Raw genomic sequence first — 27,853 nt, forward strand, 5'->3', positions numbered from 1 at the left:
AGAAGGGAACGAGTGAGCTGAGCCTGAAGGCTCTGTTCAAGGGCCAACCTGGGGACAGTTGCCAGAAGTGACGGTGAACCTTTTAAAACATTCAGTGATAACAAGCAGCCAGCTGTGGCACATGTGCCATAGGTTTGCCAGCACTGGTCTCTGGTCCCTGAAACTTATCTTCAGTCTTTTCCTGGTTCTCATATTTATGTCATCTGTTGGCTGAGGATAAGAAACACACTTGTCCTATTCCAGATGACACAAGTGAGAGAGAGTTCATCTTCAGAGAATCGTGTTGAGATCCAGTAGCTCTTGAACCAGAAAGATGGCCTGAAACCAAGAAGATAAAGTTTAACAAGGCATATTCTGCACTGAAGTTTGAGTGAACTCTGCCTCCACGCTTGGAGTGTGGTGCCGGCAGCTGTGGTCTCTGTCCTTCAGGATATGGACACGAGTCATGCAGATGGTCTGATGGTCTGGCAGAGAGGGCTGAGCTGCCCTTAGCGTGTTCCTCCTGAGCCCAGATCTCACTCCTATCCTTACTGGGAATGACCTAAAGGGGACTCTAGCTGAAGGGGAGGGGAGGCAATGAGCTTCTGCCGGTCATCTCTGGGTCATGCCCTTGACATACATTAACTTTTTTTTTTGTTTTTGGTACCGGGATCGAACTCGGGTCCTTGCACTTGCACAGCAGGTGGTGAAACCACTGAGCTAAATCCCCGGCCCCTACATTAACTTTTGATCCTCACCATATCCTTGGACACAGATACCCTGTCTCAGTAATTATTTTGTTCTTTTCTTTTTTTTTTCAAACAGGGTCTTACTACGTAGCCCAGGCTAGCCTCAAACTCAGTGATCCTCCTAGCTCCGCCTCCAAAGTGCGAGATTACAAGTGTATGACACCACGCCTGGACTGTTTCATTGATTCTAAGGCACACATTCCCCCCCTAATCATTCTACATCTCTGAGATGGGGCTTCAGACCATAATGGGTGGCATTTTACAGTTGCTGTCAGCCAGGTGTTAGGCTCAACCTGGCGGTGGGAGGCCCTCCATGGACACCTTCTGGTGAAATCCGCAAAACCTTGCAGGGTTTGATGGCTCATACCTGCAATCCCCACTACTTGGGAGGAATCAAAGGCTGGCTTTTTAGCTTAGTGGTAGTGTACTTGCCTAGCATGTGCAAGTGCAATGAAGCAAACCCCATCCACTCAGGCAGATGCAGCAGCACTTGGGTAGAAAAGGCAGCCAGGCTTGGGAAGAAGAAGGAACTTGGCTGCCTGACGTTTTCACTCTGCCACACAGGGCACTAAATTTGCTTCCAAATACTAGTCCCTAGACAAGCTGCACCTGGATCACTCATGGAGCTTCAAAATCATGATTGTGGGGTCCCTTGTAGATGTCATGATATTAAAGGTAGGGATGGGGACTGGAGGTCTGATTGTTTGAAACTTTCTAGGGAATTCTAATCAACAGTCTGTCTGAGAACCGCTAGAACTCATGACTGTTCAATCTGTCAGAGCTAAGAGGCTGAGGTTTCACCCAAGGGTTTTGATCCTGCAGGTGAGGGCCTGGGGCCCAGGCTCTTTGCCTCAAGTCTGTGTGGGAGAGCAGTGAGCCAGGCAACGGTCAAGGTGTGGCCCAGGCTCCTTTGTCTGTCTTGGCTGGAAGACTTCATAGTGGGGCCTCATTTGGAAAGGCCTGACTCCACAGGGCAAGCTCAGGGGCCTCTGTCTGGCCCTCCTCCTCTGTCTTAGTGGTTAAGGGTCAGGGCTTGCTGACCTGACTTCTGCTTCCTCTCCCCAGGGAAGGGTGATCTGATTGGCTGCGAGCTTCCCCGACGGGAGCAGGTGGTAAAGGCCAATGCCGATGTGAAAGGGCTGACTTACTGCGTCCTACAGTGTCTGCAGCTGGCCGGCCTGCATGAGAGCCTTGCACTGTACCCCGAATTTGCCCCTCGCTTCAGCCGTGGCCTGCGAGGGGAGCTCAGTTACAATCTGGGTGCTGGGGGTTGCCCTGCGGAGGTGAGGGTGCTGGGTACACGTGTGGAGGGGCTGAGGGTGCCTGGTGAGTGGGCGGAGGCTTGGGTTGGTGGAGTGCTAGGGAGGCACGGCCGGATGTGAGAGGCGCTCATACACACAGGGGCAGGGACCCATGCTCTCTCTGGCTTTGCACATCCACACGCTGAGAACCCAGCCTGACCTTAGCCACCCCCCTCAGCCTGTCTGAGACACCCTGGGCCCATCCAGAGCAAAGTCTTAGGTGAAGGATGCTGAGTGTGCTGGTGTCAGCTGATCCTCATAGGCTGCAGGGAGAGGGTGGGTGGGGCAAGGCAGGGCAGGGACAGGAACCAGCCTTCCGGGCTGCTTCTCAAGAGAGCCCTGCAGCTTGGCACTCCCCCGCCACCATGGAAAAACAAGCCTGTCTGAGGAGCTTCTGAGTTTTCCTGGATGATGTCACTACTTCCAAGCCAGTTTTAAGTACTGCATTTTCTGTTTTGTGAACCTGAAAGACCAAGTAGGGGGTGATGTGTTCACATTTGGCTACAATTTTGAGGGCCAGCTAATGCCTCCTGGGCTTGGCAGCTTCATGGTGACAGTAGCAAAGCAAGTCACTCCTGGGCCTCTTCCTGGGCACAGTGGCAGCACTGGGTATTCTGTTTAACAAAGATGGCTCCTCTGTCCTACGGATGATGCCTTGGTGGGGGAGATGAGTGGGCTAGGACTGGCCACACCTGCTGATTCCATGCCCCCTGCTGACCCCAGGTAGACACCAGCTCCCTGAGTGGTGACAACACTCTCATGTCCACACTGGAGGAAAAGGAGACGGATGGGGAGCAGGGCACCACAGCCTCACCAGCCCCAGCAGATGAGCCCTCCAGCCCCCTCCTGTCCCCTGGCTGCACCTCTTCATCTTCAGCTGCCAAGCTACTATCCCCACGTCGAACTGCGCCCCGGTCACGTCTAGGTAGCCGAGGGCGTCCAACCAGGGCAGGGGCTTTGAAGCCTGAGGCTGGCTCTTCTGCTCACCCACGGACACTAGAGGAGCTGCGGCTGCCCCCCATGTCATGGAATGCGCCCCTGGATCTGAGCCCCAGGTAAGCAGGCCCCAGACCCCCATGGCAGGGCGGTGGTGACAAGGCAGGGTCCCCAGCTGGACACACCTCACTCTTTGCACTGATCCTTCCACCTGAACTCCTCCCAGCCCACATGGCCGAAGTCTGCCCCCTCCTGAAAGCCTTCCCTGACTCTTCATCTTCCTGCTGCCTCACTCCCTGTTAGTGTGCATCATACCCTGCTATTGCCATTCTACATTGCTTGAGCTTGCCTTCCAGCTAATATGCAAGCTCCTAGGGGAAGGGACCATGTGTTAGCTTTCTCAGGACCCCGGTCCCCTGGCCAACTTGGGGCTGCTGCAGTCTCTGTGTATGGACATGAGTGTCCTGACCCCTGTAACGCCGCAGTGCCTGCATATCAACTGATTTGTTGTCCTGTTTGTTGATTTGTTGGGTCCACAGGGTCGTAGATGGCATTGAGGATGGCTGTGGCTCTGACCAGCCCAAGTTCTCTTTCCGGGTAGGCCAGTCTGGCCCAGAATGTAGCAGCAGTCCTTCCCCTGGACCAGGTACTGAGCTCAGGGATAGAGTATGTTGCTGGGGGTCATCCCTTTGTCCCACAGACCTCAGGCACTGTTGATCTTTGTTTGTTTTGTTTTGTTTTTGTGTTTTTTTGGTACCGGGGATTGAACTCGGGTCCTTGTGCTTGCACAGTAGGCGGCGAAACCACTGAGCTGAATCCCCGGTCCCAAATCTTTGAGCCTGGTGTTGGAGAAACTGGCAGGGGCCAGAAGCCCTCTTACCCTCACCATCCCTACATTGCTGGTTGGGGGTTTGGTAGTGAAGGCCAGCTTGGGACCTTGGTTTGGATCTCTGCTTTGTGAGCTTTCTAGCACTGTGAACTTGGCTTCTCTGGCTCCAGCTTCCTTTCTATAAAAGGGGTTGTGCAGGTTAAGTAAAATAATGTAATCAAAGCTCTTAGCTCAATGCCTTGCTCAATGGAAAGATAGAGTGCTAGGAACCACGGTTGAAACTCCCAGTCCAGAAGCCCAGGGAAGAATCCCCAGGAATGTGTTTCCCTGGAGGACAGAACAAGGGACAGCACAGAGAACAACTTCCTGAGGGGGAGGAGAGCACTGGCAGCGCGACCCCAGGCTGCTTGGAGGGATTTTCCTGCCCTTGGCATTTGGGCAAAACTATGCTTCTTGAGCCAGAAGGTTATTCTTGGGAGTCAGGTTCTGCCAGGTCAGTGTGGTCTGCTTCACTGGGCGCTGAGGCTGGAACCCATGTCTTCTCTTCCCAGCCTCAGCTGATAACCTTATCCTGTCCACAGAGAGTGGCCTACTCACCGTCCCCCTTGGGCCCAGCGAGGCAAGGAACACAGACACACTGGACAAGCTTCGGCAGGCGGTGGGTGAGGGGCACGGCAGGGGCTGGGAGGGAAGGGTCAGGCACTGCCTTAGCTGCACGTGGAGCCACTGAGCCTGCCTCCTCCCTTCCCCAAGGTGATGGAGCTGTCTGAGCAGGTGCTGCAGATGCGGGAGGGACTGCAGTCTCTGCGCCAGGCTGTGCACCTCGTCCTGGCACCCCAAGGAGAGGGCCTATACCCTCGAGCATCAGGAGAGGGGCCCTGCCGTACCAGCACCTCAGGGCTCCTACAGCCTCTGCGTGTGGACACTGAGGCGTCCTCCTACTGCCTACAGCCCCCAGCCGGCTCGGCCATAAGTGGGACCTGGCCCCACCCTCGCCCAGGGCCCCCTCCACTCATGGCACCCTGGCCCTGGGGGCCCCCAGCATCTCAGAGTTCCCCCTGGCCCCAAGCAACAGCTTTATGGACCTCCACCTCAGACTCAGAGCCCCCTGGCTCAGGAGAACTCTGCTCTGAGCCCAGCACCCCAGCCTCACCTCCTCCTGAGGAAGGGGCTAGGCCTGGGCCCCTGGAGACTGTGAGCCAGGCTGAGGCTACCAGCACTGGAGAGCCCCCACCAGGGTCAGGGGGCCAGGCCTTGCCCTGGGACCCCCATAGCCTAGAGATGGTGCTTATTGGCTGCCACGGCCCTGGGACAGTCCAGTGGACCCAGGAAGAAGGCACAGGGGTCTGACTGCCAGCCCGAGCTCCATGCTGCAGACACGCTGTCCTCTGCTCCTCTGGCCACCCTCAGGACTCCATGCTGCCCACTGGCTCAGGACAGGGAGCCTGAGAACAAAGGCAGGGTTGGCTCAACTCTCACAGGTGGCCTGGAGCTTCAGACAGGCCCCAGGGCTAGGAATCTACAGGTCCCTACTCCTGGGGCCCCTCCTCAGCGAGGCTGGGGTCAGAGGCCTGAGGACAAGGAGGGGTTCTGCCATCCTTTGCATGTGCCTGTCTCTACCTTTCCTTACATTTTTTATATTAAAAACATAATAAAGAAACTACTTTGGAATGTAGTAGTGCTTTTTATTTACAAAAAAACCCAAAAACAAACCCAAAAATGAAGTCTGAAGCTAATCTGCTGGAGACGGGAGTGACAGTGGTAACTGGGGAGGACAGGGAGGGGGTGGGGCTCTGGCTGCAGGGAAACATAAGGGTCCCAGCCTCTCCTGGTTTCCCAATGGCCAGCCCCACCCTCCCTCAGTCTCAAATCTGGGCCAGCAGTTGGGTCTCCTGCTACCCACTCTAAGCAAAAGGTTTTGCTCGAAGCCTGAGTTCCCAGCTCGAGGGGGCTGGAATGACAGTGGAAACCAAGGCCAGAGAAAGCCCTGGTTCCTGCTCCCACTCCTCACTGTGGTATGATCTTGGCAGCCTCTGCCCGGATGAGGGCAATGAGGTCTTGGTTGATGAGGAAGACAAATCGCAGGCTGGCAATCTAGGTGGAAGAGGAAGGTGGCTCAGGACAGGTGGGCTGGGCCAGGCCCACATAGCAGGTACCACAGCCCTGGGCTCAGCCTGGTCTTTCCACCTCCTTCCCAGCTCACCTCCACCACAGAATTGTTGCTGAGGCGCCACTTGGAGCCACACAGCACAGGCCGTCCATCAATGTAGATGGGCCGTCGGCCCTCATTGGCAATAAAGAAATCACCATTGTTCTTCAGTTTGATGACACCTATGGAAGCAGAAGGAAAAAGAGATAATGGAGTTGAGGAAGGTCAAAAGACAGCCAGCAGCCTTCAAGTACCATCTTTGTTTCCTGGGGACAGGGCCCTGAAGGCATCTGGGATGCCCAAGTTAGAGGTCTTGAAAGGCTGGTTCCTTCAGCCTGCCTTGGCTGGTCCATGTGGGCTCCCAGGGCTGGCAAGGGCAGCAAGAGGCTAGGGGACATCTGCACACTGTTTCCTCCTGGGTGGCAGGGGTGGGTGGGTGGTGGAGTACCTTGCTTCCGGGAGATCTTCCAGGCTGGACCCTCCAGAGACAGGTCCACATCAATCTGATTATCCTTGGTTGCTCTGCCAAGGGTGATCTAAGGAAATGGGGCAGGTGAGGACTGGGACCTAAGGATTGGAGGATGAAGGTCCACACAGGGGAGAGAAAGATCAAAAATCAAGGACTGGGGCTGGGGATTTAGCTCAGTGGTTCTGCTGCCTGCTTCGCAAGCACAAGGTCCCAAGTTCGATCCCCCGTCCAAAAAAAAAAAAAAAAAAAATCAAGGACTAGACAGAGGACAGTGACAGAGGAGGGACCCCAAGGAAGGGTAAGGATGGGAGGGCTTGGCTCACCTCACGTGAGCGCATCAGGTACCGCACCATGCGGCCCCGCAGCACTGCCAGGGTCTGGTTGTCGAAGTCCGGAGAGCTCATGCCTGGGGAAAGAGAAGATATGGAAGGGCAGAGAACCAGAGCAAAGCCTATGAGCAAAAGGAGCTGGGCCTTGAGAAAGGAGGGTGCACCCAGCCAGGCAGCAAGAAAGGGCTCAGGGTGGAGTGAGGGATGCTGTAGTGACCTTTCTGCTCGCCTGGCTTCCTCACCTGTGATGCTGTCCACTAGCACCTGCCACTTATGCAGTTCCTGCTCCAGCTGTCGGATCTCTCGCTTCTGGCGCCGGTCAGCCACTGTCAGCTCTGGGGTAAGGTGGGATGGTAACGAGGGACAGTCCAAGGCCACCAGCACTGTGTACTGATTCTAGAGCTTCCGTCCCCTCAGTCCCCACCAGGGGACACTTACCATGCTCCAGCACCTCATCCCGCATGTCCCTGAGGGTGAGAGAGAAGACACGGCAGGTCCACCTTCAGCTCACTTGCCACATGGTTCATTAGGGCATCCCTGACCCCTTTAGCCAAGTGGCCCAGAAAGCTGTTTATTAGTGGTGGGCTAGCCTCCTTCCCCAGGACTAGGGTGGGAATAACAGCAAGGCAGGAGCCTAAGTGGCCCCTGGAGCAGGGAGGGCAAGCACAGCAGCTGCAACCTGAGCCTGAAGGCTGCTGAGTCAGGCTGGACAGCCTGGATGCTCTACCACAGAAGCAGGAGCCCCAGCGACTCACTTGAGCTTACTGTCATCAATCAGGTCCTCTGCGTCGGAAAAATTCAGCACTTGGTCCCCCTTGGGCAGCGGCTGCACTGAACAAATGACAGAGGAGAATGAGTGCTGAGGCCCCACCTGGAGCCCAAGCTTCGGAGCAGAGCTGAGCTAAGGAGACAGGCTCAAGGACAGAGCCCGAGGGAAGGGCCAGGAGTGCTCTCTACTCCAGGTAGCTGAGGGCTGAGGTGGTTCTAGACAGGGCAGGAAATGCAAACTGACTTCTGCCTGGGGTTCTGGATGTGTGAAGGGCTTTTGAGGTATAGTCTTAAACTAGGAAGGGAAGACACTACTCTTACTCAGATCCATTTATAGATATGGAAATGAACACAAAAGAGAGGATTAAGCTATTTGACCCTGGACTGATTCCAAATCCACACTGCTCCTTCCAACACATCATGTGCTCCCCCAGCCTTTCCTGCCACGCTGTGTGAAGGCCGAGAGGCACACAACAGTGGAAAGGTGTGCTGGTGGGAGCGCCTCACTCAGGCCAATGTTTTGTTTTCTGTCCTGGAATTGGAACCTAGGTCCTTCACGCTGAGCTACATCCTGAGCCCTTTTAATTTTTGAGAGAGCACCCCTCTAAGTCACTAAGTTGGCCAGGCTGGGCTCAAACTTGGAATCCTCTTGCTTCAGCCTCCACAGTGTTGGGATTACAGGTGTACACCATCACACCCAGCTAAACCAGTGGTTTATAATCTGTGGTCATGACCTGCTTATGGGTCATGAAATTACCTTCATTTTTTTTTTTTGGTACCGGGGATCAAACTCGGGTCCTTGCGCTTGCGCAGCAGGTAATGAAACCACTGAGCTAAATCCCCGGCCCCACCTTCATTTTTTTAAAGAACAAAATGGAATAGGATAATATCAGAGGTCATCTACTACATACAGGATAAACATTGTTTCATGAAAGTTTTTCAATTTGTGTAGTTACTAGGAGTTGAACCCAGGAATTCCTGCATGCTACACAAGTGCTCTGCCACTGGCATACATCCCCAGCACAAGTTTTTCAATTTTTTTCTGATGAAAATATAAAAGGGACTGAGGTGCCCAAAATTTGAATGTGTGCTTTAAGCCAGGACTGCAGTAGGTGCTCTGTAGCAGACAGTAGCTGAGCAGCTGTCAGCTCAGGAAGGGAGGGGCTGTGTAGGAGCCACAAATGTTCCTTGTCACCTGCCCCTTGGGTGAGAATGTGTGGGGAGATGGCACTGGGGTTGTCATCCCACCAAGCCCCTACCACCAGGGCTGCCTGAAGTCCCTTCAGGCTAACGTGCAGCTGACTTGACAGCTAAGCTATGCAGACTGTTCCCAGGGATTTCCAGCTCTGAACAGCAAAGGAGAAATCAAATCCCCACATAGAGACTCTTGAAGAAAAACAAAATCTTTAAGATAAGGCTTTCAGTTAACAAAATAACATTCAAAATAGTGACAAAGGAGCTAGGTTTAGCAGTAAAAACAAACTTTATCCAGTATATTTCTGCTGCAGGAATGCAGTGACAGCTGGGTCTAGGGAAGAAGCAGAATTCAGCTGCAGGAATAAAAAGGGCTGCGCCTGGACCACTGGAGGAGGGACCACACTTCCACAATTCTGCAGGAGTATCTTTTCCTACCCAGAACGGGTAGGATCCTAGTAGTGACGTGAAGGGCACAGACAGAGCTGCATTTTCAGGAAAGTATAAAAGACGATTCAGAGGGCTGGGGATTTAGCTCAGTGGTTCCACCCCCTGCCTTGCAAGCGCAAGATCCCGAGTTTAATCCTCAGTACCAAAAAAAAGACAACTTAGAAAGGGCTTGGCACAGTGGCACATGTCTGTAACCCAAGATCTCAGGAGGCTCAGAGGAGAATCACTGAGAGTTCAAGGCCAATCTGGGCTACATAGAGAGTTCAAGACCAGCCTGAACTATACAGGGAGACCCTGTCTCAAAGAAACAAATCAAAAAAAGAGAGGGAAGGCAGTGGGCAGTGACCTTTAGGCAGGAAGTGTGCCGAGTATGCATGAACTATGGAAGTGGAGCCTAAATTATAAAGCTCATTGATGGGTTCTTACTGTTCATTCAGATTGCTTTCCTAGCGCTTGTCACTAGGAGAGAGTTTGTTGGTGAGGGAAGAGGGGCAGCAGGGATTTTAGTCCTTGCAGAGAGACAGGCAGACTAGGTGTGACATCAATGGGGACTTTTAAATGGCCTGCAGGCCACCTGAGAGTATGGCTGGCCTGATCAGAGGAGAAGAGGGCAAAGGAAAGGAGAAGGAAGAAAGGAGGGAGGAAGGAGCAGAAAAGCTTAGAAAAAGTAGTGCTGGGTGTGGTGGTGCATGCCTGTGATTCCAGCACTCAGGAGGCTGAAGCAGGAGGATCACTGTAAATTGGAGGCCAGCCTGAACTACACAGTGAGATCCTGTCTCCAGAAAAAAAAAGAAAAGAAGAAAAAAAAGCCTATTATCTCTAGGATGATAATCAACACAAAGGGTGAGTAGAGATACTCACACTTTACTCTTGTTTGAATACTACCCACAAAGAACATACTAATGTATTATTTATGTAATGACAAAATATCAGGAAAACACAAAAAATAAAACACAAGGCAGCAGGTTCACTATTTGAACCATGATGGCTGACAATCCTGGCTACCTTTACGATGTCACAGACCACTTCAGCTGCTCTGAAAGTAGTGGTTCTTACAAACCAGGGGACACCAGGGGACACTGAGAAATTTGTTGCGGGGCACTTAAGGGCAGCTGTGCTCAGAGTGCCATACACATGCACACACAGCCACTTGTTCTGCCACCTCCTGGATGTTACCTGTCTGGTCTTCCAGCAGATAATATTGCTTCATGAGCTGCCAATGGGCCTGCAGAGACTTGGCAGTGCGGGCCAAATAGAAGGCACCGGGGTGTCTATGCAGCAAGTCCTGGAAGGTCTCCAAGGTGGGCTGGCTGGTCTGGAGGCAAGAGACATGCTAAGCATGACTGGATTTTCTCTCTCACCTCCACCTTCCCTTCGGTTCCTGTTCTGCAACCCCTCTCAACCCCAGGAGTTGGAGGAAGTTAGTTACCCAGGGGCCTCAGCTCCTCCTGAAGACAGCGTGTGGATCTGCACATGCACACATGCAGACAATGGTGGGGGCTGCTTACACCCTGACCCATCCTTAACTGTAGCCTTGCACCCAGCCTATGGTCTTACCGATCCTACTTTGCTCAGCAGCTGTTCCTCAGCCTTGCTGAACAGGGCTTTGCTCTGGATGGCTGCAATGGCTTCTGGGTGTAGCTGCCTCATTGCCTGGCAGGCCAGCCTGGAGAGAGAGGGCAGAGCTGAAGGGAGCTCTGGGGTTCCTACTTCCACCAAACCTGTAAGCACTTGAGACCCAGAACCTAGAGGCCATGCCTTCAAAAGGAAAAGCCAAATCCCAACACTTGGGAGACTAAGACAGGAGAACTGCCATGAGTTAGAGGTCAGCCAGGGCTCCATAGTGAGTTCGAGACCAGCCGGAACTACACAGTGAGACCCTGTCCCAAGAAACAAACCCCCCAAAAAACAAAACAAGGAAAAGCCAAAGACTTACAGTAGCACCTCTTGCCTCATGGGCTTGCCAAATGAATGAACAGATAACCCAGAACACTGAGGCTGCCGTGTTTCCTCAAAGCTCTGCCGGAGGCAGATCCTGAGGCCAACTGTTGCTCCCTCCTCAGCCCCTTCTCCTTACTTGGCTAAAGCTGCCACTCACTAGTACTGCCCACCGCCGCCTCTTTCCCAAGCAGATGCCAGCCCAGATAATGGTATATCAGCACCATGGCTACCACTCAAGTGGTGCCAGGGGCTGTGGAAGAGTCGAAGATGGGTATTCAGCACCCAATCAAGTTTTATTTTTTAAATTTCTTTTTCTTTTTTTAATTCATTTATTTATGTATTTCTTTTTTTTTCTTTTGGTACTGGGGATCGGACTCAGAACCTTGTGCTTCCAAGACAGGTGCGGTGCCACTGAGCTAAATCCCTGGCCCATTTCTTTTTACTTTTTTCTTTTTCTTTTTTGAGACATTGTCTCACTATGTAGTTCAGGCTGGCCTTGAACTCAGTATGGAGCCAAGGCTAGCCTGAAACTCAAGATGATCCTCCTGCCTCAGCCTCCCAAGTAATGGGATTACAGCGTGTGCCACCATGCCTGGCTCCAACCAAGTTTTACAGACAGGAGGAAGTGTGTTGCACGTGTGCAGTTTATTTGGAACTCTGGCTGTTAAAGCTAGAAGGGGCCTTGGTGGTGTTCTGTTGTCTCCCCCTTCTTATGAGGCAGAAACTGTGAGGTCACTGCAGAAACGCCAGAAGGTGGCCTGCCCAAAGCTGTAATGCACAGAGGTAAAACTGGGGCTCTTGGTATTCAGGTGGGCTTTTCCTCCCAGCCTTTTCCTCTGCTTTCAGACTACCCTGCTTCTGGCATCAGCCCAAACCAGCAAGCTAGAGGCAGGAAGAAGCTTCCCCATGAAGTCCAGCAGGTCCCTGGATCATCCCAGAGGATGCAAGGCCCAGAAGCCCTGCCTCTCAGGCCCCTCCTCTGTGCCCTGGTACAAACCAGCCCTTCTGCTCCATTAGCCCCTGCTGGAGCCAGCCCCACTTACTTGGAGATAACAGGATCATACAGCAGAGCGTACCAGCGCTCCTGGACTTCTCGGAGGGTAAAGCGGCAGCTGAACTTCACACCCAGGTGGACTGACGTCAGGTCGTTGGTCTGCAAAGTCCCAGGTGGGTATGCACTAGCCTCAGTGCTGAAGAGAACCCGTCTCATACCACCCATAGGGTGTTGCTGGGCTAGTTTAGGAGCTAGGAACTGGAGGCTGGGGGAAGAAGGGGATCCTAATCCTGTGGTGGAAGCACACTACCTGCAACACAGCATTGATGAGCAGGAGATCATCTGCAGGTTTCCAGCGGCCCAGATCCTTGGTTACCTGAAGTGGCTGCTTGCTCTTCTTCACACGCTTGGTGAGTCCTGGAGCTGGGGCAGGGCTGGGAGGCACAGGAGTGCTGGGGGCTTTTGATACCTGGATACAGGACAGGATGGAGTGAGCTCAAAGCTGGCAACAGAACAGTTGGGGCTTTTGGCCTAGTGCTTCACACACTGTGAGGCAGCTGCAGCCCCAGTTGATAGTAGGAAGCTAGGCAGGGAACTCGGCTTTCTAATACCCATCCCACCCACCCCAACAAATTATTTCTACATAATCCTTGACCATATGGGGTCTTCTCTTTGCTGGTAGTACCCCCAACCCCAGAATGGAGGGTGGGTGGGGAGGATACCAGGAAAACACTCTTGCTGACACAGTGTCTGGGGCCAAAGCAATGCCACCTGGGGGTTATTTTTACATCCTGCAATGCTTGGAACAGGCTGTCTGCTCCCAGAATAGATGCTTGCTCCATGCCTCCCACACTGAATGTGATACAGGATGCAGTGGTGGTGGGGAGCAGCAAGAACGGAGAGCAGGAAGAGATAGGAAGAGGGATCTGGGCTGGGGGTTGGGGCAGCCTGGCCCTCTCACAAGCCTCCTCTGCAGAGCTCTTGGCAGCTGGCAAAGATTCTGGGGAAACACAAAATCTGGCACTGCCAGCCCCGCCGCCCCAACCTCATGCAGTCCCTCACCTTCTTCTTCTCACTGGAGGATGGTTCACTCCCTGAACAGCGCCCCGGTTCCACCCCACTGGCCCCCTTTGCTCGAGTAGAGGACTTCGCCAGGCTGCTCTCCACCAGCTCATCATCGAATTTCTTCCTCTTGATGAACCTATGGAGGGTCCTGCCAAGTGAGCCATCTTTGCCCCTCCCTGGTGCCCTCTCACAAATTAGCATCCTCCAGAACAAAGAAGTCTCTAGCAGGAGCTAACTGTTCTGCTCTTTTTCAATTTCTACCAGAGCTGCGCTCAGTGGCATGGAACTGCCACACTCCAGCCCTCTGAAATGACTGACAGCTGCACACAAAGATTTCACATCAGAGACTGAAGATCTCTCTCCCTGCCCTCAGTGCCATGGGGAGGGACTGTCAGGGACAAGAAAAGCACAAGGTTCTGTTTAGGCCCCAGAGTGGCTCAGGCAGCCATTTCGAACAGAGGTGAAGTCATACAGCACCTACTGCCACAGGCCTTTCTCCTCTTCCCAGTCCCTCCAAACCCTGACTACCTGGAGGAGCTTCTCCGTTTAGGAATGGTACCCAAGGCCTGGGAGGAGGCTCGCTTCTGCCCTGCCAGGGACTCCTCATCCTCTGAGCGGCTGGCAGTGCCTGATGCCATCAGGGATGAATCTAGCAGCCCCTGAGAATCTAGAAAAAGAGAAATGGTAGACTCAGGTTTCAAAAGTGGCTCTCTGAGCCCTGAGCCTCTGCACATGGGGCTCCTCCACAGCTCCCTTCCCCGCCAACCCTCTTGGCCCCTCCCCTTCCTCCTTGACACATGACTCTTTAAAATGACATTTCCTCAGCCATCTGGATCCCACCTGGGCTCAGGCTTGGCCCAGACTTTCCATGCCATGCAGTTCTCCCAGTGGCAAGATCATGTCATGCAGCACATGGTGCTCAGGTCAGACTGGTGATACTGACACACCAGGCCCTAGGCATACTGCTCCCTCTGCCACCAAAATGCATAGTGCCAAAATGCCAAAGAGCAGCAGCTCAACTGCAAGTCAGCCAACTGTGGCTCTGCTGAAAGGTACATGGATGGTGCAAGACCAGGGGGAGGTGGAAATGCCCAGCTAGGATGGAAGACACGTGCCAGGCACTGGGCAGAATCAGCAGATGGTTGGTGTCCAAGCCCTTAGGGAGCTGGCCCAGCCTCATACTACCTTTGTCCATCCTCTTACAGTCCCAAAGCCACTGGTTCCAAACCACTGGGCTAGGAGGAAGGGTCCCACGGGCTCATCCAAAGATCCTGACCAGGTGGGCTTAGAGGCTGAGAGGAGACTCTGCAAAGGAGAAATGAGGCTTCCTGAGACTCAGGTTTTCAACTGGCCAGCCTCACCTCCTTATACTGGTTCAGGTCCCATAAGCTACGGGAAACACAGGAGTGGAAAGAGGCATAAGACATTATTATGTTTATAAAACGGTATCCTTGTAACTTTTTAAGAGTATGATAAAGGTTAGAGAAGCCAGAAAAACATACATACTATTTTAGGAGGTTCACAGGGCCCTCTAATTCTACTTGTGTTAGGTTAAACACTTGACTGTAAATTAGCAAGGACAAGGGATTCTTGGCTTACTTTTTTCCTTCAACTGCCCACTCAGCGCAGCAACACTACCCTTCTCCCAGGCCACAGCAAGGAAAAGGAGAGGGATCTAGAACACCAATTTTCTTTCATTTACAGCTTTTGATGAAATGAGTAGTACCTTGTGAAGCTTAAAAAAAAAAAAAAAAGTGAGGTCTGGGAACTGTGATTATTAACTGCAGGGACGATTCTAAGCCCAAGAGAACTCAGATGCCAGACTTGCTGGAGGCGATCGCCTCGCGGGCTCCGCCCTCTCTGACTAGGATGGCTCAGAACTTGGGCTGTGGCCCTGGCCCCAGGTGTGCTCTCGTGTTGCTCCATAGGATACAGCTGGGAGTCTTGACCTCTGAGGAAGGGGTGATGGGGCCGGATCCCGCAGGCATGCTGAGGCAAAGTCTGCGCCCTCCTTCCAGACCCTCTGCCCCTCCTTCTCCCACTGGAGCAAGGCAAAAGTGGAGGACAGACCAGGTCTTTCACAGGGGCTCAGGGTAGCTGTGGTGATGAAGTTAGCTCTGCACCTCAAAGAACTGCACTAAGGGAACCTCAATGCTCCTGTAGACTCGGTTTAAGCCCCTTGGGATGGTGGCGGGGAAAGGGGGCCAAACCTCAAGCCATTCTCACCCCACCTTCGCCATGCCACCTTTGCGCATGCGTAACACCTCGGGCCACATTTTAGCACGATCCGACCCACGCATGCGCAAATTTTCGGGGCGCTACCGGGGCGGAGCCCCAAAGCTTGTAGGGGCTAGTCCCCCGCGGCTCTCTGGGAAACTCCATTTCACCCCCAACTCTACTCGGAACCCTCAAAGGCGAACCGTGAGGTCTCACCATTCCTAGGCTGCCAGCTCCAACAATTTCTCCCCGGCGACAGCAGCAGCCGCAGGGCCAAGGCCAGCTTCCGTGGGTACATCTACTTCCGGGTTACGAACTAGGGTCTGGGCAATCTTTTCCGGTTCGCTCTGAAAATTTGAGTGAAGGGGCGTGGCCATGGCCATGAAGGTGTGACTATTTTGGTAAGAGCCGAAAGTAAAAAAAAAAAACCGTCAGCGATTATCGTAAAAGCTCCAGGAAAATTACTCGGCTCGAGGGAGCAATTAAAGGGAAATACAAGGTCTGGGGCGAAACGGAGGCGGGCAACACTGAGAGGGGCGGGACTGAGGGCGGACTGGGGCTGCGGACTGGATTTCGGCTTCGGAGTTCGCACAAAGTGTAGCAGTCGTCGAGGGTTTCCCAGGACCAATTCTACGTCGTTTGATTCTAACAGCGGTTTTAGAGAAGCCAGTCTGTCAAGGCCTCATGCTAGACCCGACACCAAAAGAAAATGTTGGGTTCGCTCTAGCCCGGGAGATGAATGTCTAAGGAGCAGATGGAGGATCGTGGGACTCATTTCCAAGGAGGTAGACACAGGGAGAAGGCTCTGTGCCCAGCTGGTTCCCTCAGCCCAGCCATACGCGGTCTGGTGGGCGCAGTTCTGGGCGCCGGGAGAAACTAATGAAAGCATCTTCAGAAGAGAGTGCCTTGGAGAGAATCTTGGGGTGGAAGAACGAGCCTGTAATAAACAGAAAAAGTTGGGAGTCTGGGGCTGAGAGAGTTGCTTGAGAAAGTTCGAAAGGCTGTACTTTAAAAAGGCGTTCTGGCCAGTGTGGTGGCCCATGCCCGAGCTACACTGGGGAGTCTGAGGCAGGAGGATCTCTGGAAGTTCAAGGCCAGCCTAAATCACCGAACAAGACCCTGTCAAAAAACAAAAAAAGTTCTATTTCTTTTAGGGTTGCCTGAGGGACACAAAAGTATAAGCACCTCAGGCTGTTGGGGATGTAGCTGAGATGCAGAGTGCTTGCCTAGCACTCATCAGGCCCAGAGTTTAACCCTCAGCACCACAAACAAACAACAAAAGACACCTAGACATCCGGGAGGATTCAAGGATTCATTGACCCTTCATCTTGACAGTGTGTGGTAGCTCTCTGCCTGAATTCTCCATCTCCTTTACTGAGTATAACATATACAGTGAGTATGTACTCCTTTTATCTCCCATGAAAGACTATTAAGTTTCCTGGTACACAGTGTGGTGGGTTATGCTAGATATGGTGTAGTTTAGATAGAATGGTATCTGTACTAGATGAGAATTGATAGGATGGTCTTCTTTAAAGAAGTGATAAACTGGGACCGGGGATTTAGCTCAGTGGTTCCGGCGCCTGCCTCAAAAGCACAAGGTCCCGAGTTCAATCCCCGGTACCAAAAAAAAAAAAAAAAGAGAAGTGATAAACTGAGATTTGATGATTGGTAAGGGATCAGTCATGCAGCAAGCTGGGGTAAATGACCCAGTCAGAGGGGCAGATTGGGTCTGAAGGAGGAAAAAGTTTGAGGAAAAGGAGGGAGCACAATTTGGCTGGAGCACGGTGATCAAGAAAATGAGGGAAGGAGATGAAAACAAGTCTCAGGCATGGTGGCGCACACCTGTGATCTCAGCACTTGGGAGGCTGAAGAGGATTACCACGAGTTCAAGGTCAGCCTGGACTACACAGGAAGACCCTGTCTCAAAAAACTGAAAAAAAGAAAAATATCTAGAGCAGATCATGTCAGCCTCTAGTTCACAATATGAATTTTGTCCCTTTTCTTTTTTCTTCTTTTTTTCCAAACTCAGGGGTGTTCTACTACTGAGCTACATCCCCCAGCCCTTTTTATTTTGAAATAACATCTCACTAAATAGCCTAGAGGGGACTTGAATTTGTGAACCTCCTGGCTCAGCCTCCCAGTGTGCTAAGATTACAGGTGTGCCCAATGGCCTTTATTCTTAGTGCATTGAAAAGCTCTTAAGGATTACCAACGAGAGCATCTCATGTGTTATGGTTTATATCTAGTTGCCCCTCCAAAACCTCATACAGTCATAGGTAGGGCTATGCGGAAGTGATTGGATCATGGCGGCATGATACTTATAAGTAGATTAGCCCGCTGATGAGTTTATATCCAAATGTGAAGTTGGGAGGGGAAGGCTGGTTGGAGGAGGTAGGGGCATGGTCTAGAAGGATCTATCTTCCCTCCTCCTCCCTTGATCTCTCTGCTTCCGGCTGACATCAGGAGCTGTGTCTCCTCTGCCATGCTGCTCTACCTTGGAGCCAGCCAAGATGATAGATTGAAACCTCTGAGCCAACAGTTAGAGGTTTTGTGTCTCAGCAACAAGAAAATAACTAAGAAGCTATGTTTGTTTTTATGGAACCAGGGTTTGAACTCAGGACCTTGCGCTTACAGGCAAGCACAGCACCACTGAGCTACATCCCCAGCCTACTAGAACACTATGACATAATTTTTTAAATGGATTCTTCTGGTTTGTGAAGAATGGATCATCGGTGTGGGATGAGAGACAGCAGAGAGATCAGATAAAAGGCTACTGCAGCAATCCTGGTGAGGGGTAAAATCCGGTTTCTTAGCTGGGTTGTGGAGATGGTGAAGATAGAAACAGTGACTTTGACCTGCTATATATTTTGGAGGTAGAAACAAGGACTTGCTGATCCATTACATATGGGATATGAAGGAAAGAGGAGAATCGAAGGTAAGACCTAGATTTTGGCTTAAACTTGAGTGGAATATAACCAGAATTGGACCATTTCCATCATTTTCTGGTACAAGTCCCCATCCTCCATTATCTCTTTTTTAAATTCTTTTATTGGTATATTTTAGGTGTACAGTACGTTTACATTTATCATTGAGTGCTTGTACCTGTACATGATGTATCTTGGTTCTTATTTTTTTCCTCATTACCTGTGTGCCCTTCACCCCCTCCACCCTTCCCTATTTACATAGATTTCCTTTCCATTTTTTTCTTTTCTCACAATTTTTCCTTTCCCTTCTTTCCTTTCCCCTACCCCTCCTACCACCCCTACACCTTTGGACCTTTTCCTATTTCAAATTATCAATTATTCGTTTTAATCATTTTAATTTTTATTTACACTTTCAGTTTCTCACACTAGAGAAACGATTCGGTATTTACACATGTGTGTGTGTCCTATTCCTCCATTATCTCTTAAGAGCTACCAGCCTGGCAAGATTGCACACACCTGTAATCCCAGCATTCAGTAGGCTGATGAAGGAGGACTGCAAGTGAGATCTTGTCTTACAGAAACAAGCAAACAGAGCCAGGTGTGATGGTGCATGCTTGTAATCCTAGTACTTGGAAGGCCAAAACAGGAGGATGGCCTCGAGTTTGAGGCCAGCCTGGGCTACCTAGTGAGACCCTGTCTCAAAAAACAAAACAAAAAAAGGGCAGGGATGTAGCTCAGTGGCACTGTGCCTTCCTGGCAAGCACAAGGTCCTGAGTTCAATTTCTGGTACCACCAAAAAACAAGTAAATAACCACTCCCTAACTGGTCTCCCAGTTTTCATCCATACTGTTGCTCTTCAAGTTTATATACAGCAACCAGGGTATTCCTATTAAAATGGAAATCGGCTCATGCCTCACCTCTGTTCAAAATGTCCATCTTCATCAGGTAAAAGCTGATAGTCCAGTCTTTGCTACCTCTCTTGCTGCTCTTTAAAGAATTTCAGCTCTTATCCGTGCACTTTGTACTCCTTCCCAGCTTTGTTTTTCTTCTTAGCCTTTACTATCTTCTAATGTATAATGTAATTTTTTTTCTGTTTATTGTATGTCCTCCAGCAATAGAAGCTCTTAGGTCTGTGCTTTTTGTCTATTTTGTTCACTCTTAAAGTAGATGCTTAATACATATTTGTTGAATAAGGATCTTAAGTAAACTTAGGCAAAAAGTCTGTGGGAGAAACAAGATTGTATAGAGGCAGAAACAAAAAGTTCTATTTTAGATATGTCAAGTTTGAGGCGCCCATAAAATTTTTATTTGTTTGCTTGTTTTTGAGACAGAGTCTCACTACATAGTTCAGGCCGGCCTTGAACTTGGCAGTGATGCTCCTGCCTCAGCCTCCCAAGTGTTGGGATTAGAGGTGTGCACCCCACGGCTGGCGTTGAAGAGATGGGTACTCTAGTTGGGTCAGGGAAGAGGCCTAGACTGTACATTCAGATTGGAAAGTCATTATCGAGGAGATGGCAATGCAAATGCCCAGGGAGAGTACAGATGGGATTGAGGGAGGCCCTTGACCAAGGCACGAGACACTGCAGCATTGAAGGTAGGTGGAGGAGGAGGAGGAGGAGGAGGAGTCAGCAAAGACAGAGAAGTGAGAGAAAGCAAAAGCTAGCCGTGTCACCAGTCATCCAGTCTCCTGTCAACCTTCCCTGGTTCAGAGTAGTCTCTGGGTCTGGTGCTCTTTCCCCGGTGTGGATGTGGCTTGTGATGGAGGCCACACTCAAGGTTCCCCCTGGATCTTTGCCCAGGGCCTCATGCTCCTTCTGGGGGATTAGATAAGGATGATAGCCTGCCTGGATATTCCAAGAACATCAACCGAAGCACTGGTTTTTTAACAAAAACAGATTAACATTTTTAAAATGAATAGCCAGTAAAAATATAGGAGAGCTGGAGATTTAGCTCAGTGGTTCTTCTGCCTGCCTCAAAAGTGCAAGGTCCTGAATTCAATCCCCTGGTACCGAAAAAAATACATATATGTGTGTGTGTGTGTGTGTGTGTGTGTGTGTGTGTGTGTGTGTGTGTGTATATATGAGAATAAAATGTATCATTTACAACAGTAACAACAGAGTAAACCAACCAGTAGTAATCTTAACCTTAAATGTGCTAAATCTAAGTGCCCAAAACTAAAATGCTTCCGAAGGACATGAAAAGAGGCTTGAATAAATGAGAAGGCTTACTCTGTCTTGAGAGAGAAAGAATCACTATCATAAAGATGTCAGGTCTCCATAAATTAATATGTAAATTTAACACAATCCAGTAAAATACCACAGACAACTGGAATGTAAAGTTTGTATGAAAATTTGTGCATCAAGAATAGTCATAAGCATTTTGGAGAAAAGGTTATTGAGAGGGAAACAGCTCTACCAGATAGTAAACCATTAAAAGGTACAATAATTAAAATAGTAAAATCCAGAGGATTTTACTAGCACATACATTGGCAATTTCATCAAGAGAGCAAAATAGTCCAGAAATAGATCCAAGACATTAAAAATTTTAATATAAAGATAGCATTGTCAGCAGGGAAAAGGTGGACTCGACAATAAATAGTATTGAGACAATTGTGGAGCCAGTTGGAAAAAAATAAGATGGTATCTCAGTTCTTACACTAAAATCCATATCAGTCAATTGTGTTTAAGTGTGAAAGTAAATCCACAAATTTGCAGTGTCATAGTGGAGAAAGTGTTTTTTCAGAATGGCACAACATTTCTCAAAGCATGTAAAAAAGACATTCTGTCAACATAAAAATCTATAATCTCTGAGAGCAAAAATAAAATAAAGACAAATGGCAAACCAGGGGAAATATTTTCAACTCATATCATAGACAAAGGGACTAATTTGCTTAATACATACAAAACCTCTTCAAATCAATATGAAGAAGAACAAAAATTCAATAAGAAAATGGGTTTATTAACAGAAAAGGAAAGATTAATGGCTCTGAAAATATGAAAAAATACCACTCTCACAAGAAAATTGAAACCGCATTTAGATATATAATTTTTTACCTACAGATTGGTAAAAAATTCAGACGTTTGACAGTATACCCTTGGCATGGTTGTGGGGAAATAAGCCCTCTCATATTGCTGGGGGAACTGTAAATTGCCAATACTTGTCAAAATTACAAATGCATATAATTTCAAATCCAATATGCACACACATTCAAAATATACTATTATAAAATTATCACATTGTAGCAAAATGTTTAGAAATCAAATACCTGTCACTAGAGGACTAATAAATTATGTTACATCATCCATATAATGAGATATCATACAGCCAGGCTAAAGAACTGCCAGAAAAGTCTTTATATGCCATGATTAGACTTTATCCTAAGAAAAACAAAGTGCCCTTAAGGAAGTTTTTTGTGTGTGTGGGTGGGTGTCTGCGTGTGGGTGTGGCATTGGGAATTGAACACAGGATTTTTGCACTGAGCTGTATTTCTCAAATTTGCCTGTCATCCTTGCTCAGGGGCCACGCTAATCTCTGTATTGTTCCAATTTTAGTATATGCGTTGCTGAAGCAAGCACTGCACTCAGCTATATATCTAACCCTTTTCTAGTTTTTATTTTGAGAGCGGGTCTTGCTAAGTCACTGTATTACCCAGACTGCGCTCAGACTTCTGGTCCTCCTGCCTCTGCTTCCCAGAGTGTTGGGATTACAGACATGTGTCACCACACCCAACCAAGAGTTCTTAAGTAGCTGTGATATGGAGTCTGCATTTTAGATTGCACTGGCCTAGTATGGAGCATTGATTATAAGAGTAAAACTAGAGACAGGAACACCAGTCAGTGACCTGAATTAGTTACTGAGAAGACATAAGTAGACTGATAGGGCTGACAATAGATTACATATACAGGTGCAAGAGAAGCTGGGCATGGTGAAGCATGCTTGTAATCCCAGCACTCGGGAGGCTGAGGCAGGAGGATCACTGAGAGCCCAGCCTGAACTACATAGCAAGAACCTGTCATGAGAGAGACAGAGAATGAGAACTGATACCCTGATTGGCCGCTTGGATAGTGGATGGAGGTGAGTGGTTATGCATTGAGAGATAGGAGAGCACAGAGGCTTGGGGCTGAGTTGGAAAGACACTGAGCTTCATGTAGATGGATTGAATTGGAGAGGCCAGCGGACAACTGAGCTGTTCAGCTGGATGTTTGCATACATAGTTCTGTGACTGAGGGGCGAGATTGGAATTGGGGATTTAGGAGTCATCTTCATATAACTATGTCTGAAGCCACAGGGGACGGTAAAGTCATTTGCTACTCTGGCACCTGTGGTGGTTCTACCCCTCCTCCAGCATTTTATTGAAATCCCACTTAGCCCTGAAGAACTTCCAGGCCCTTCCTGCAAAGAGCATTTTCTGCCCATTTTCCATTTCACTTAGTACTTGTCTCGAAACATTGCCCTGTACCCACTTTTTTTTTTTTTTTTTTTTTGGTGCCAGGGATCGAACTCAGGACCTTGTGCTCGCGATGATGCAGGCGGTGGAACCACTGAGCTAAATCCCTGGCCCTCCCCTGTACCCATTTTTTATGCCAGCTCCCCACTATTTTACTCCGTCCCCACGAATGGGAAGAGAGATTGTGCTCCAGGGTCATCTCAAATCCAGCACTTAGCACACTCAGCAAACAGCTGCCAATGAATGGGTGGATGGATGGCTAGATTGCGAGTTCTCAGGAGTACAAGAACATAGCTGTGTTTTTGCAGCTATTTTAGTGCTTTGCAGTAAGCTTATTGGAAATTCATTTTATTTACTTTTGTGTCCTCACTGCTTAGTATAGGGCATGGCACCATAGTAGGTGCTCAATAAACGCTTAAGGAGTCAGTAAATGAACAATTACTTAATTTGCTCTCAGGAACCTCCAGAGAGGCCAGTAGCCTTGGTAGACAGTGTTTTGTGCCTCTGACAGGCTGCTTTTGCAGGCCAGTGACAAGCTTGTGCCGTGTAAATGTGGCTGTACCCAGGGAGTGCGAAGTGTGGCTAACAGACTGCATTAGGGTGATCATGATGGTTGTTTAATACAGTGAGATGTGGCTCTCCGAGCAGAAACATAGCCCAAGAGGACCCTAGAGACAAGAGCAAGGCAGCCCAACTGCGGAGGGGCTGAATCACTTATTCCTCAGACATTTGGCTTGGTTTCTGCTGTGCGCACAGTGCTGAGGGTTGGAGGGAGCAACTACAGCTGTGAAGGCGACTGGGGCTCTGATCTTGTGGGGTCAAGGACAGGCTTGGCCAAACCCGAGAACACAGGCGAGATGGGGTGCTGAAAGAGCTGCATGAGCAGAGGGCAAGAGAGACCCCAGGAAGGGAAGTCTCAGGGCAGATCAGGGGAGCCATTGTGGTGAGCTCCTTGACTAAGTTTTCAGGAAATGGGATGGGAATTGCAGTAGCTTCTAACTGGTTTCCCTGCTGCCTCTCCTACCTTCTGTCTGTGCTCATCATTGTGCTGGAGCAAAGGTTAGATTATGTGATGTCTGCTCCACATTGAATAATGGTTCCCATTTTGTTCAGACTCCAAAACAAGTCCTTCCAAGGCCTGATGTGAGCTACCCCCGAGTTACTGCTCCAGCCCCACTCCCCGCATTCTGCCCTCACTCACCCACAACAGCCACACTGGACACTTTGCCAGTCCTTCGGCGTGCCAAGCATACTGTGTGCTCCCTCATGGGGGTGGGGTCTGCACCTCACACGAGCCTCCCCAGCCTTGCTTCCTCACCTTCTTCAAGTCTACTCAGGCCTGTGGCGATCTCCATGTTACACTTCAACCTCTACATTCTGCTTTATACCTCTGTTGAAATCTGTTTCTCCACAGCACCTTTTACCAAACTGTATTTCACTAATTTTTGTTTCTTATCTCCTTCCCTCCACACAGAATGTAAGCTTCATGAAATAACTTTTTTAAAAAACAATTTTATTTGGTACTATCTTCCTAACACCTAGAACATTGCTTAGTGCTAGGTGCCTAGTAGAAATTTGTTGAATGAATGAATGACAGCATGATGTTTGAGGAAGTCTACAAGATGGCCCTTCTGGCAGGGTTCCTAAAAAAAACAGCTGCCTAAAGAATTATTTGTGGGCCAGGGATTTAGCTCAGTGGTTCCACCGCCTGCCTTGCAAGTGCAAGGACCCAAGTTCGATCCCCGGCTCCAAGAATAAAAAATTTTGCATAGAACTGGGTGTGATGGCACATGTCTATAATTCTAGCACTTGTGAGGCTGAGGCAGGAGGATCGTGGCAAATTCGAGGCCAGTCTGGACTACATAGTGAGTCTGTGTCTCAAAAAAACAACAAAAAAAAAGAGAATTATTTGCAAGGACAGATCTCTCCTGCAGAGCTGAAGACCCTGCTGGAAGTAGGTAGTCAAGTGAGGAGAAAATGGCTCAAGGCTGAGGCATTACAAATCATCTGCAACATCTCGATGTCCAAATGGTAGGTCAGAAATCCCTTGACTTCTTATCCTTCCTTTGCCACAGTTGCCCATATTGTGGGGCTCTGTACCTTCTCAGATGGACCCTACCAGCTTCCCACATATCCACCCTGGTTCTGTAATCTGCCTCTCTTTTAACTAGCCCTCCGGAGCACTTTAAACAAGCACTTTGCTGCCTCCTGGTGGCTCTTGCAGTAAAGGACGTCTTCCAAACAGTGAGGCAGCAGGATCCCACCCAGGGACTCAGCGGTGTGATGGGAAAGAAAACCTGAATCTTCTTGACTTCCTGGTGACCCTGGCTGGATAGCTGCCCACCTCTTATAGATCCTGCCTTGCGTGGCAGTGAGCTTGCCTCAGCAGAGCTTGGTCCAGTTTGTCAGCGGTACTCAGGCTTTGGTTGTGCTGGGGTAGTCAGCTCCTGGGCAAGAATCTGGGGCAACAGGCAGATCCCAGGGCCTGCCTTGAGGGACAGTAGTCCCAATAAATAGTCTATGATGGGCCATGAAGCCACTAGCCAGTTTGGGGCCTCATGGTATGTGGAACAAGAGGGATGGCTAAGATGGGCATGGCAGTGGCTGACTGTGATCCCAGCACTGGGGAAGCTGAGGCAGGAGAATCTGGAGAGAGGACTAGGACCTGTAGAGAACTGGAGAGCCCATACCCTGTGGGAGGCTGCTCAGCCTAATCACTGTTACCTTCCAGCCAGTCACTGCTTTTGCAGGTAACAGAAGCCTGCCTTAACCAATATCAGCCTCCAAACAGAGAAATTTCCTAGAAAGAGGCTGGGTAAGGCAGGAAAATGTCTGGACCTCAGAAACAAGCTGGCTGGAAAAATTTCTAATGAAAGGGCTGCTTTATGTCTTATTTCCATGGAGCTTCTTTTCCTTTCTGGATGTTTTCAAGAAGTTCTCTTATCTTTGGTTTCAGCAGTTCCATTGTAATATTCTTAGGTGTGTTCTTTTTTTTGGTACTGGGGATCGAACTCGGGACCTTGCACTTGCAAGGCAGGCAGCAGAACCACTGCGCTAAATCCCTGGCCCTATTTCTAACATTTTCATCTTTTCTTTTCTTCCTTTCTTCCTCCCTCTCCCCTCTTTTTCTCTCTTTCCTTAAACTTGCGATAGTCCTACCTCAGCTTCCTGAGTATCCGGAATCACAGGTATGCACTACTACTCGACTCAAATTCCCCCATTTACTCATGGTGTTATTCACCTTTTTCACTAGGCTAGATTCTTCAGAGTATTAGATAGCTACCTCACAGTCCCCAACTGATTGTTGCCACGCACATCGCCTCTTTTTGAAAAAAGAACACCTTTGGTCATGAAACTATGCTCATCCTTTTTTGGGGGGCGGGGGGTACCGGGCATCGAACTCAGGACCTTGCACTTGCGAGGCAGGCGGCAGAACCACTGAGCTACTTGTTTCTGACTTTTTCAAGTCAGCCTCCCATAGTATCAATAAACCTCACAGCTAGAAAAACACCATATATATTTATATATTATATATTTACTTAACAATGGGAATACATTCTGAAAAATGTTAGAAAATTTTGTCATTGGGCCAATATCACAGGTTGTATTTATACAAATTAAGATGGCTATAATGTCCGTAGGTGATATAATCTGGGAGATATATATTCATATATCCTTGTTTTCCAGCCTTCTTAGCTTCATAGGTTGGCCCACCCAGGGCTTCTTTGCCTTCAAGGAGATGAAATTGTTGGCAAAGCAAAAGAAGAATGTGTCAGACATTTGCTTGTTTGCCAGAGAACTTGCTAGAAGACACCCAGAAAGTCAAAGTCCTCATCACTAGAGCAGGGTTAGCCACTAGACACTTTAAGCACAGTGCCAAGAGCCTATGAAAATATATGAAACCTTTAAAAATACTATTGGTGCCAAAATACTAAATAAAGTATATATAAAATGTTTATAAAACATTTTGCTACTTCTGTTCACTGTCAAATTTAATATACTCATTACATTTATAAAACTTGTTAAATTTCATCTCTCTGCATAATAATTCCAGAGAAGTCACAGCCAACTACACATTAAATAACTTACTCATAGCTGGTTAATTTCCAAAGCATAGTTATAAAAATCCTTTAAAATTATTTAAAGTACTACCTTTAATGTAAAAGCATATGTTGAATGAGTGCGATGAGACCTCCCCAAAAGAGTGAGCCTGAGACCTGAGAAGCTGGAAATAGCCCTTCACTGCCACAGCTGGCCTCTGGGTGTGACCTGGATCAGAATGCCTTCACCTTCCTCCCTGGGCCAGACATCCTTGTGCTATGAAGAAATCAAATCCTCCTCCTGACATCATCCATAGCACCAGATGTTCATTTCCTACTTCTTTCTGGAGTCCCACCCTAAGGCCAGAAGCAAAGATGGGCACCATTTCTGAGAAAGAACCTGGATACATTTTCTCTAAGGACAGGGCCATTTCCTATTTCTTATGTCTGGTCCCTAGGCCAGGTGTGCTGGGTGAGTAGAGGAAGGGGTCGGGGAGACTGAGTAGGGATGAGCCAGGGAGCTGTGTGCCAGAGACTGGGAAGGAGGGCACGAACGGTGCCACAAATGGGCTCATCAAAGCAGTGTCTTCACTGAACTGACATATAACTGCCAGACACAGCTTCTTCAGCCCAAACCATCTGGATTTGGAGCCTCCATGTCTTGATTTCTTCCACCTTTGTTGCCAGGACCCAGAGATACACACACATTTCACTTGGCCCTGACTTGGATTGACATCTCCTTTTGTTCTTCTGAGCTGTCATGATAATCACTGGTAGCCAGTTAGTCATTTGTCCATGTTTTTCATTAAATGAAGAATTACCCTGACTGTGTGGCAAGGCACTGATGATGGCTCTTTGAGTTTGTTGGCTTCCCTGAATGGACCTGAGCAAGGGGAGGGCCAGGCAGTTAGAGTAGAGGCCAAAATTCATCTCTGGTTATAAAAAGTGTTTGGTGTGTACACACACAAGCTCCACAAGAACAGAGGCAACGCTTGGAGGGTCCTCTAGTGCCCAGCTCCATGTCAAGGTGGTTATGGACTAGGTTCCCAAAATGAGTTAAGGAAGTATGGGT

The 27,853-nt window shown here is 49.3% G+C and overlaps 3 protein-coding genes and 1 non-coding gene across 25 annotated transcripts in view; 2 read left to right on the plus strand and 2 right to left on the minus strand.

The window, feature by feature from the left end:
• The window catches only part of Kcnh3 (potassium voltage-gated channel subfamily H member 3), a 19,368-nt gene extending 13,899 nt beyond the window's left edge, over positions 1-5,469 (plus strand). The window contains exons 11-15 of one of the 4 annotated variants that reach the window (XM_004863027.4): positions 1,794-2,011; positions 2,753-3,084; positions 3,505-3,611; positions 4,346-4,452; positions 4,569-5,469. In XM_004863027.4, coding sequence (XP_004863084.1) covers positions 1,794-2,011; positions 2,753-3,084; positions 3,505-3,611; positions 4,346-4,452; positions 4,569-5,144 — 1,340 coding nt within the window. In that variant the 3' untranslated portion in view covers positions 5,145-5,469. Of the gene's footprint in view, positions 1-1,793; positions 2,012-2,752; positions 3,085-3,504; positions 3,612-4,345; positions 4,453-4,547 lie in introns of all 4 variants that reach the window. The other 3 variants (XM_021243046.2, XM_004863026.4, XM_004863028.4) reach the window with 3 other exon arrangements.
• Mcrs1 (microspherule protein 1) lies at positions 5,459-15,717 on the minus strand. 6 transcript variants are annotated; one of them, XM_013079004.3, is made up of 16 exons: positions 15,587-15,690; positions 14,753-14,888; positions 14,339-14,458; positions 13,682-13,820; positions 13,151-13,289; positions 12,399-12,557; positions 12,138-12,247; positions 10,711-10,819; positions 10,330-10,468; positions 7,497-7,572; positions 7,180-7,208; positions 6,984-7,076; positions 6,736-6,818; positions 6,392-6,479; positions 5,998-6,125; positions 5,459-5,888 (listed from the first exon to the last, which is right to left on the minus strand). In XM_013079004.3, the coding sequence occupies exons 3-16, from the start codon at positions 14,346-14,348 to the stop codon at positions 5,802-5,804; spliced, it is 1,389 nt and encodes a 462-aa protein (XP_012934458.1). In that variant the 5' UTR covers positions 14,349-14,458; positions 14,753-14,888; positions 15,587-15,690; the 3' UTR covers positions 5,459-5,801. The 6 variants fall into 6 exon arrangements, 5 of the variants coding, with proteins under 5 accessions (XP_012934458.1, XP_021098717.1, XP_087056260.1 ...); XM_021243058.2 differs by lacking the exon at positions 14,753-14,888 and having other exon boundaries at positions 15,587-15,717; XM_087200134.1 differs by lacking the exon at positions 14,753-14,888 and having other exon boundaries at positions 14,339-14,542; positions 15,587-15,659.
• A 770-nt stretch (positions 15,718-16,487) lies between these two features.
• The window catches only part of Prpf40b (pre-mRNA processing factor 40B), a 55,827-nt gene continuing 44,461 nt past the window's right edge, over positions 16,488-27,853 (plus strand). For 9 of the 14 annotated variants that reach the window (XR_015446952.1, XR_015446953.1, XM_087200099.1 and 6 more), the window contains exons 1-2: positions 16,488-16,762; positions 17,976-18,305. Coding sequence is in view for 9 of the 14 variants with exons in the window: in XM_087200094.1 (XP_087056220.1) it covers positions 18,275-18,305 (31 nt within the window). In the remaining 5 variants the exon portion in view is untranslated. The remainder of the gene's footprint in view (positions 16,763-17,975; positions 18,306-27,853) is intronic. The other 5 variants (XM_087200095.1, XM_087200097.1, XM_013079003.3 and 2 more) reach the window with 3 other exon arrangements.
• Positions 21,766-21,869, minus strand: LOC147821518 (U6 spliceosomal RNA). The gene has a single exon (XR_015446983.1). It is a non-coding gene; the product is annotated as a U6 spliceosomal RNA (small nuclear RNA).

The sequence above is a fragment of the Heterocephalus glaber genome, unplaced genomic scaffold (genome assembly GCF_053883595.1).
Source record: "Heterocephalus glaber isolate CG9 unplaced genomic scaffold, H.glaber_assembly_v1.0 deba00001733, whole genome shotgun sequence".
NCBI lineage: Eukaryota > Metazoa > Chordata > Mammalia > Rodentia > Bathyergidae > Heterocephalus > Heterocephalus glaber.